Source organism: Theropithecus gelada, chromosome 19 (assembly GCF_003255815.1).
Source record: "Theropithecus gelada isolate Dixy chromosome 19, Tgel_1.0, whole genome shotgun sequence".
Classification (NCBI taxonomy): domain Eukaryota; kingdom Metazoa; phylum Chordata; class Mammalia; order Primates; family Cercopithecidae; genus Theropithecus; species Theropithecus gelada.
In genome coordinates this window covers 26260050-26269439 of record NC_037687.1, presented here as the reverse complement: position 1 = coordinate 26269439, position 9390 = coordinate 26260050, and the positions used below count along the sequence as shown (strand labels likewise).

At 57.9% G+C, this 9390-nt stretch overlaps 2 protein-coding genes across 2 annotated transcripts in view; one reads left to right on the top strand and one right to left on the bottom strand.

The window, feature by feature from the left end:
• The first annotated feature begins 544 nt into the window (after nt 1-544).
• HRC (histidine rich calcium binding protein) lies at nt 545-5270 on the top strand. Its single transcript, XM_025368025.1, has 6 exons — nt 545-3075; nt 3151-3221; nt 4067-4135; nt 4386-4440; nt 4911-4947; nt 5131-5270. The coding sequence occupies exons 1-6, from the start codon at nt 1281-1283 to the stop codon at nt 5165-5167; spliced, it is 2064 nt and encodes a 687-aa protein (XP_025223810.1). The 5' UTR covers nt 545-1280; the 3' UTR covers nt 5168-5270.
• A 159-nt stretch (nt 5271-5429) lies between these two features.
• The window catches only part of PPFIA3 (PTPRF interacting protein alpha 3), a 30501-nt gene continuing 26540 nt past the window's right edge, over nt 5430-9390 (bottom strand). Inside the window, exons 24-30 of the mRNA XM_025368489.1 lie at nt 8185-8360; nt 7682-7779; nt 7278-7453; nt 7121-7189; nt 6721-6892; nt 6299-6370; nt 5430-6214 (exon numbers count right to left, since the gene is read on the bottom strand). Coding sequence (XP_025224274.1) covers nt 6312-6370; nt 6721-6892; nt 7121-7189; nt 7278-7453; nt 7682-7779; nt 8185-8360 — 750 coding nt within the window. The 3' untranslated portion in view covers nt 5430-6214; nt 6299-6311. The remainder of the gene's footprint in view (nt 6215-6298; nt 6371-6720; nt 6893-7120; nt 7190-7277; nt 7454-7681; nt 7780-8184; nt 8361-9390) is intronic.

The window sequence follows — 9390 nt, the reverse complement described above, 5'->3', positions numbered from 1 at the left end:
ACCTACAGAGAGAGGAATAGAGACCCAGGGAGAGAGGGAGGGAAACCCAGAGAGAGAGGAGGACAGAGACCCAGGGAGAGGTGGACAGAGACTCCGAGAGAGTGGGGGACAGAGACCCAGAGAGGTGGATGCCAGAGATGGGGAGGAGACACCTTGACTGAGGCAAGGGGCAGAGGGGGATGAAAAACCAAAGAATTGGGCAAAGGGCAGGAACTCAGAAAGGAGGGGCCAGAGATTTAGGGGAGAGGGCACAGGGGAGAGAGAGGGACACAGACTTGGGTGGAGGACAGACACTCACATGAGAGCGGGACGGAAGCCCAGAGGGAGAGGGACAGGCAATGCCACGGAGGAGGGACAGGGACCCTGAGAGAGCAGATGACAGAATGGAAGAGAGAGGAGGACCTGTGAACAGGAAGGGAGACGGTAGTGGGGGCAGTCATGACCGGTGAGGAGCAGGAGATACTGAAACACAGAGACGGGCAAGGCCACTTGTCTCCTGCCAGCCCGCACGGGGACAGCTGCGGCCTCCGTAACCTGAGTCCCCCTACCCCTCCCAGCTGTATTTATAGCCCTGGCCTAGCCCAGTCCCTGCCCCCAGATCTGAGTTCCAGGGACAGGAGGTCATGGGCACGTGTGTTGGGGGCCATGTTCCTTTCCCCCCCTTCCAGGGCCTCAACATTGGCATCACTCTCTCACCAGCGCATGTCATTCCGGCTGGAAGCACCCCACAGTCAAACCCCCAGTCCTTCCATGCGAGGGGTCTCTCCCCTCTGATAAGTCTCTTCTGCCTCCCCTAGGTGCCCCAGGCTCCCCCAAAAACCTGCTAAAAGTCTAGCCTTTTTCTTTGCAGCTGCCAAACATGAGCTTGTTGGTAGGTCAAAGTCAAGTCCCTTGGCCCCCATCTCCTGGCCAGGGAGAGACCCCTCACTGGTCGCCTCCCCAGCTGGGAGGAGGAGGAGCAGGAGGCGGCAGGCGGGGACTGACCCAGAATAACTCAGGGCTGAGAGTAAATTTAGCCAGAGAGAGGGGAGGGGAAAGACCCTATTGGCTGGGGAATGGGGAGGGAGGGCCCCAGAGGGGGGTCAGGGGGCTCCGGAGACAGCCTCAGAGGGGTGTCCAGAGCCAGGCAGCAAGGACCAGAGGAAGGTGGACAGAGACCGAAAGGACAAAGCAAAGGAGAGACACAGAAAAAAAGAGACTGACCCCAAAGGGACAAAGACCCCAACATTTGTCCACCTCGCCGCAGAGGCAGCTGGAGTCAGTGCTGCCTGTCCGTCCCCATGGGCCACCGTAGGCCATGGCTGCACACTGCTGTCCTCTGGGCTGGGGTGGCCAGCCTGCTCCTCCCCCCGGCCATGACCCAGCAGCTGAGAGGGGCTGGGCTGGGCTTCAGCAACTGGAACAACAACGCTGGAGTCACCGGGCTCTCCCAGGAGGCATCGGCAGAGCTTGGCCACCACCTCCACAGCCCGAGAAACCATCCAGATGAGAACGAGGATGTTTCCACAGAGAATGGACATCATTTCTGGAGCCACCCAGACCGTGACAAGGAGGATGAAGACGTCCCCAAGGAATATGAGCACCTACTCCCAGGCCACAGGTCCCAAGACCATGAGGTTGGAGACGAGGATGTCTCAGGTGAGGAGGTCTTTGCACAGCATGGTGGGCAGGCCCGTGGGCACAGAGGCCACGGGAGTGAAGACACGGAAGACTCAGCTGAGCACAGGCACCACCTCCCCAGCCACAGGAGCCACAGCCATCAAGACGAGGATGAGGACGAAGTTGTGTCCAGTGAGCATCGCCATCATATCCTCAGGCATGGACACCGAGGCCATGATGGGGAAGATGATGAAGGAGAAGAGGACGAGGAGGAGGAGGAGGAAGAGGAGGTCTCCACTGAGTATAGGCACCAGGCCTACAGGCACCAAGACCACAGGAGTGAAGAGGATGAGGATGTCTCAGATGGACACCACCATCATGGCCCAAGCCACAGGCACCAAGGCCACGAAGAAGAAGAAGATGATGATGATGATGATGATGATGATGATGATGATGTCTCCACTGAGTATAGACACCAGGCTCACAGGCACCGAGGCCACGGGAGTGAAGAGGATGAAGATGTCTCAGATGAACACCACCATCACGGCCCCAGCCACAGGCACCGAGGCCACAAAGAAGAAGAAGATGATGATGATGATGTCTCCACTGAGTATGGGCACCAGGCCCACAGGCACCAAGACCACAGAAAGGAAAAGGATGAGCCTGTCTCAGGTGAACACGACAATCATGTCCCTGACCACAGGCACCAAGGCCACAGAGACGAGGAAGAAGATGAGGATGTGTCCACTGAACATTGGCACCAGGGTCCCCAACGTGTCCACCATGGCCTTGTAGATGAGGAAGAGGAAGAAGAGGAGATCACAGTCCAGTTCAGCCACCGTGTTGCAAGCCACCAACCTCAAGGCCACAAGAGTGAGGAAGAGGACTTCCAAGATGAGTATAAAACAGAAGTTCCTCACCATCACCACCACAGAGTCCCCAGGGAGGAAGATGAGGAGGTCTCCGCTGAGCTTGCCCACCAGGTCCCCAACCACAGGCAAAGCCACCAAGATGAAGAAACTGGCCATGGTCAAAGAGGGTCCATCAAAGAGATGAGCCATCACCCCCCAGGACACACAGTGGTCAAGGATAGAAGCCATTTGAGGGAGGATGATTCTGAGGAGGAAAAGGAGAAGGAAGAGGATCCCGGCTCCCATGAGGAAGATGATGAAAGTTCAGAGCAGGGAGCGAAAGGCACCCACCATGGCAGCCCCGACCAGGAAGATGAGGAGGATGAGGAGGAAGGTCATGGCCTCAGCCTGAATCAGGAGGAGGAAGAAAAGGAAAACAAGGAGGAGGAGGAGGAGAGGAGAGAAGAGAGGGCTGAAGTTGGGGCCCCACTGAGTCGAGACCACAGCGAGGAGGAGGAGGGGCTGGAGGAAGATGAGCCCCACTTCACCATCATCCCCAACCCACTGGACGGGAGAGAGGAGGCTGGAGGTGCCTCCAGTGAGGAGGAAAGCGGTGAGGACACAGGTAAGTGGCCTGGGCTGGTGTGGGTGTGGAGAAACCAAGTCAGCCTGGGTCACTGCTGCCTTTCTGTCCCCGCAGGTCCACAGGACGCTCAGGAGTACGGGAACTACCAGCCAGGGTCCCTGTGTGGCTACTGCTCCTTCTGCAATGTATGTCCCCAGCCCAGATCCACCCACCAAGGTGTCCCCAGAATCTGTCCCAGGGGCCCTGGGGTGGTGCTGTGGGAGGGCTCAGAGCAAGGTCCGGCCAGGGTCAGTTCTGAATGAAGAGATCCTTATGCAGGCATGTGAGGTGAGGACAGACTGAAGGCTGGGGTGTGGGGACAGAGACAGGGGTCTGTGGCAAAGAGAGTTGGGGAAAGGAGGGACGGCACAGGGGCTGATAGTCTAGGGGGAGAATAGGGAGAAAGGGGGTAGAGAGAGCACCTGAGCCCACCCTGAGTGGGGGACATGGGGTCGCCATGAGATAGAAAACCAGGGCAGGGCCGGGCATGGTGGCCCACCCCTATAATCCCAGCACTTTGGGAGGCCAGGGCAGGTGGAACACGGGGTCAGGAGATCGAGACCATCCGGGCTAACACGGTGAAACCCCATCTCTACTAAAAAATACAAAAAATTAGCCGGACGTAGTTGCATGCACCTGTAATCCCAGCTACTCAGGAGGCTGAGGCAGGAGAATCGCTTGAACCCGGGAGACAGAGGTTGCAGTGAGCTGAGGTTGTGCCACTGCACTACAGCCTGGGCAACAGAGATTCCCTCTCAAAAAAAAAAAAAAAAAAAAAAAAAAAAAGGGAAAGGAAGGAAGGAAGAAAGGAAACAAACCAGGGGCAGGGGAGGGGAGAGAGGCTGATTTGGGGGGGCAGATACAGAGCTCAGTGTTAGAGATAAAGAGGGTAGAGTCTGGGGAAGCGTCCAGGGTGCAGGGGTGGACCAGGGGCAGGTGTCTCCCAAGTGGGGTTAGAGTTTCCGTCTAACCAGGCTCCCCTGGTCCCCAGCGATGCACTGAATGTGAGAACTGTCACTGTGATGAGGAGAACATGGGTGAGCACTGCGACCAGTGCCAGGTGAGACCTCACCTCACACTCAAGGCTCCACTGGGCCTTAGGATGCACCGGGACCCTCTGAGGACCCCCACCCCTAAATCCTGGCCTCTGACCCAACCCCTTACCCCGATGCAACCTTGACTCCACAAGCAATCCTGACTCCAGCCTTAACCTAGACCTAGCCTCTGGTCCGGGTCTGGTCCTGGCCCCATCCTAACTCCGCCCCCGGCCACGCCCCACGCTCACTCTCTCTCCCCGTCCCCACCCCCAGCACTGTCAGTTCTGCTATCTCTGCCCGCTGGTCTGCGAAACGGTCTGCACTCCAGGTGAGCATCGGCGGGGCCCTGGAAAAACCTGAGGAAGGTGTCAGGCCCAGCGTGGTGAATCCTGGTGGGGGCGGAGCCAAACCTGAGGGACTGGCCCAGGAGGCTGGTGGGGCGGGGTTAAGAGAGGAGGCGTGGCCAAGGCTGTGAGCACGTGGGCCGGGACCTGGCTCGAGGAACACCAGGTGGAGTTGCTGAAGTCAAGGGACAGAAATGAGTGGAGGGCTGAGGTGCAGGCCTAGAGCCTAATTGGCGAGGTCAACTCAAGTAGGAATCGAAGGGGCGGGGCTGCTGGAGAACGGAATCACCCAGAACGAAAAAGGGTCCAGTAGAAGGGATTCAGTTTGAAGAAGGAATTAGGGAATTAGGGAAAAGGAGGTGGCGCTAGCACTAATCTCGCACGCTATACTGAGTAACCACCTAATTTTGCTCGTGCAGTACCCCTCAAGCCTCTTTTCTCTGCTCTCCCACAGGAAGCTACGTGGACTATTTCTCCTCCTCCCTATATCAGTAAGTGTATTGGGGGAGGAGAGTGTGTAAAACCCCGTTTAAAGTGGTTGTCTCGCTATGAGTTATCGGATGACTCTGGGACTCCATTTCCTCGTCCATGAAATGGGCAGGTTAATGATCTCTAAGCGTCCTGGGGTGAGCTTTGAACACCAGCTGTTTAACTTCTGGCGTCCTCCTCTCCAGAGCCCTGGCGGACATGCTGGAAACGCCGGAACCCTGACCCAGCCGCTCGACTGCGACACAGGTGTACCTCCCCTTGCCTTCCAACCCCTTTCCATGAGCCATATTTATTTCTCTGAATAAACGTGCTCCCCGAAACCTCATTGTCAGACGTGAGGTCTGGGAATCTCAGGGCATCAGGGAATGCGCGTAGGCTCTAGGGACCTGGACCTAGACTTGAGGGATGAGGGGCCTGGACTCCTGGCTCGAGGAGGTTGGTTGAACACGCCCCCCTACCCAAAAAAAAAATCAGTCAACAAAGGAGCTTTTTGAAACAGTTCTCTTTACCCGTGATCACTGAGTGACGCCTGGGGCGGGGAGGCCGAACGAGAGTTGGGGGCGAGGGCTCCCCCACTGCCCCCACGCCACGTCGCCCAGCGGCATCGTGGAAAGAGGATTCTCCCATGCAAACCCCGGAGCCAGAGGGGAAGGGGGAGCGCCATTCTGCGCCCCCTACCCCCGGGGCACGGACACGGCCACAGCACGGGGGGCGGTGAGGCCCCGGGGACACGAGACACGGGGGAGGGAGAGGGGACCCCGCCCGCAGATGACCCGGGGGACCGGCGACCGGACGCGGCGGGGCGGAGCTGAGTGGCACAGGGGGCGAGGCTTGTAGCAGCGAGTCTCCCCTCCCCTCCTTTCGGACGAAGAAGGAAGACTTGGGCCCCGCAACTGGGCAGGAAAAAGGGGAGGGGCAGCCACTCCCCGCATGCGGCCCGGAAGGGAAGCCCCGCCCCCTTCCCGCGGGTAAAGGACACCCGTCTCCCAACAGAAACTGATCAATAAATTACAAAGTAGAGAAAAGGAAGGCGGACGTTTGGGGCGGGATTTCTTCCTGCCCGCTTCTTCCCCCTCTCAGTCCAGTTCATGTGGTTTGGTCCAGGCCCCGGCCCTGTGCGAGGCGGGCGCGCGCACTCCCGCTGGTCTGTACAGATGGTCCAGTCCTAGGCGCGAGCTCCCCCGCCCGCTCTCCCCGGCGAGGCCACAGTCCAGGCAGGAGAGGGAACAGCCCAGCCTCGGGAAGATTCTTCCGTCCGAGTGAGGTCACCTGCATGACGCCGGGCAGCGCGTGGAGCAGTGAATATCCACCGTGCCGCCCCGCACCCCCAAGGTCGCCCAGCACGGTCCTCACCTGGAGGCCTGCACTAGCAGGAATAGGTCCGGACCGAAACGCCGTCTGCCCGGGAACTCCCAGAAGTCTGGCCTGGAGGGAGAGCGAGCAGCGGTTCAGCCTGGAGCACCCTCCTCCCTGTTCCTGTCCAGGATTCCTCCCTTTGGACTTCCCTTCCCGATGTCACAACGATCGCCGGGCTCCACATGGGTTTCCCTCCCGTCCGACTCAAACTCGCATTGGGCGAGTTCACTCCCGCCTTGGGAAGGGGGAGTGGGATTTATCCATTTCATCCTGAGGGGGGAGTCCGGAACGTTGGAGCAGTCCATTCTTCAGGGGTGGGCGAGAAAGGACTAGGCCATTCCAGAACCTGGACTACTGAGGTGGTCCATGTCCAACCCAATGGAAGCGAGGAGGGGATGTCGCATTTGGGAGCCCCCCACCTTCTGGCTGCAGCTTGCGGAGAGGGAGCCCCGGAGAGCCCAGGGCTCCCGCTGCAGCCGAACGAAAGTTGGGGGGCAACATCTCAGCTGAGTCGGGAGTTACGCCTCGGAGGTCCTTCTCCCGGAACATCTTCCGCCAGGATGGGGAGCGGCTGAAAGACTTGGCGCTGTCCTAGGTATAGGAGCCGGGCAGCCGGTGAGGGACTCGGGCCTCGCCTGACTCCGCCCCTTCCTTTGACTCCACCCCTCTCCGGGGATCACCTCGCCCTTAACCCCGCCCCTCTCCTGGCCCCGCCTCCAACCGTAACTCTTTAATAATTAAAGTCAGGCCCCGCCCTCTCAGCGCCGCCTCTCGAGGAGCCGCTGGGAGCAGAGCCCTCTGAGCTGCTGCCGCGCCCACCTCGTCCAGCCGCCTGTCTGTGCCTAAGGAGATAAGGTTGCTGAATTCCTTCTCCAGGAGCTGCCGGGCCTAGAAAGAGGAGGTGGAGGGGGCGGTTGGAGCGTGCAGTCTGCGAGGTGGGGACGCCCAGCATGCTCCGGGCCCAGCGGCAGCTCACCTGTGCATTCTGCGTGGGGATCTGCAGGAGCAAGGCCAGGTCGGAGTAGTCGAAGGTCTCGTCCAGGGCGAGCAGTGCCCCGTGTACCCCGCTCTCCGTGAGGTTCGTGGCAAATTCTTTCAGGCCCAGCCCGGACACCCAACCCATGACCCGCTCATTGGACCACACCATCACGTCTGGGGACGGAAAGGACCCTCAGCCGTGCCCCTCCCGTGGCCTGGAGAGTTCAGTTTAGCCCATACCTACACCCCCATTTCCTCTCTTCGGGCCATGCCCCCCACGCTGGCCCCACCCCTCGGTTATGGTGCCAATCTTCTTCTCCAGCCTCTCCCCACCCCCTCTCCTCCCCATCCAGCTTTACACCCTCCACCTGGCTCCCAAAGGGGCCCTTACACTCGACTTACCTCGGATCTGGGTCTGACTTTCTTCCCGCCTCCGCTCCAGGTCCTTCCGGTCATAGTTGAGCCGTTTCAGGCACATAATCCCATAATGTAGACTCACCCTGAGCAGCAGGAGAAGTGGAGTCACGGATGAGTCTTCCAATCCCCCTGGCTGCTGCTCCTACGGGTCCCTCCCCACTGGCTGTGCTCTTCTTGGAAAGGGTGGGGAGCTGATCTGTTCTATTGACTGTTGACCCCCTCAGGAGGTGAGGCATTTTCAACAATAGGCCCTTCCTATTGGCCAGCCTGGAGGGGATACAGGGTTAACTAGCCAAGCCATCTCAGGATCTGAACTTTTCCTGTGGACCATCTCATTGGTGAAAGGGGCACAGAGTGAGGATTTCCTGAGAACTCAGGCTAAAAAGGCCAAGATAAGCCTAGGAATCTCCCATGGCCAATCCCATTGGCCAAAGACTCTGGGGTGGGGCTTCCCTTTGGACTGTACCCATTGGCCAGGCAGCCCCCACCTGTGAAAGCTGTCCACCATCTTGAGTTGGCCCCGGAGCTCCTTCTTGTTAAGGTGATCTAACATTCGGGCATCCACCAGCGACTCCATGAAGTAGCTGCGGTATTGGGGCAGCCCCAGGCTGGGCAGCCAGTCGTTCCCCACCCACTCGTGGTTCATGTCGCCATATGCCAGGATCTGGGGCCATGGGCAGGTGAGGGAGGAATCAGGCCCTCTGGCCCCTTCCCACTTTGCATGAGAGAGGTACAGTCCAACCTCCCAATCCAAGGTTTTTCCCACCCCATAGTAGCACAATGACCAATCTCTGCTCAGGATAATGGACCAATCCAGAGCTGTCTCCTAGTTCTTCATGACTACATATACTCTTGGCTACTCAAACAGTGGTCCTGAGACCTAGAGCATCACCATCACCTATGGACTTCCTGGAATTGCAGAATCTCAGACCTTATGCCAGGCCTACTGAAGTCGGTATCTGCATTTTCACAAGACCCTCGGGTGATTTGAAATATACATTATATTTATTTTTAAATTTCTTTCTTTCTTCTAATTTTATTTTATTTTATTTATCTTTCTCTTTCTGACAGAGTCTGCTATGTCACCCAGACTGGAGTGCAGAGGCACGAGCTCGTGTCACTGCAACCTCCCCATCCCAGGTTCAAGCAATTCTCTTGCCTCAAACTTCGAGTAGCTGGGATTACAGGTACACGCCACCACACCCGGCTGATTTTTGTATTTTTTAGTATAAACGGGGTTTCACCATGTTGGCCAGGCTAGTCTCGAACTCCTGACCTCAAGAGATCCGCCCACCTCAGCCTCCCAAAGTGCTGGGATTACAGGCATGAGCCACTGCGCCCAGCCATATTTGTTTATTTTTTAGAGACAGGGTCTTACTATGTTGCCCAGGTTGACCTTGGCTTCTTGGGCTCAAGCGATCCTCCTGCCTCAGTATTCCAAGTAGCTGGGACTACAGGTGCGTGCCACCCCACTACCCATTAAATTTGGGGAAGCACTGCTTTAACTCTGTCTCACTGCAGTCCAACGTCACTACACCCCCAAGTCAGGACAATGGATTCTTTCAAGGCAGCTCTCCCACTAAGAAAGGGCCATCACTCTTGCAATGTCCTGAAAATACTTGTCTAATGTTATATCTGGCCCAGGACAATATTCCAGATGAGCCCCAAGTCCCTCACTCCTTTCAGCATCAGCA

Coding starts and splice junctions, on each gene's coding strand:
- HRC (XM_025368025.1), top strand. CDS start 1,281: ATGGGCCACCGTAGGCCATGGCTGCACACTGCTGTCCTCTGGGCTGGG. Junction 4,136..4,385: donor AGCACTGCGACCAGTGCCAG/GTGAGACCTCAC, acceptor CCCCACCCCCAG/CACTGTCAGTTCTGCTATCT. Junction 4,948..5,130: donor TTCTCCTCCTCCCTATATCA/GTAAGTGTATTG, acceptor CCTCCTCTCCAG/AGCCCTGGCGGACATGCTGG.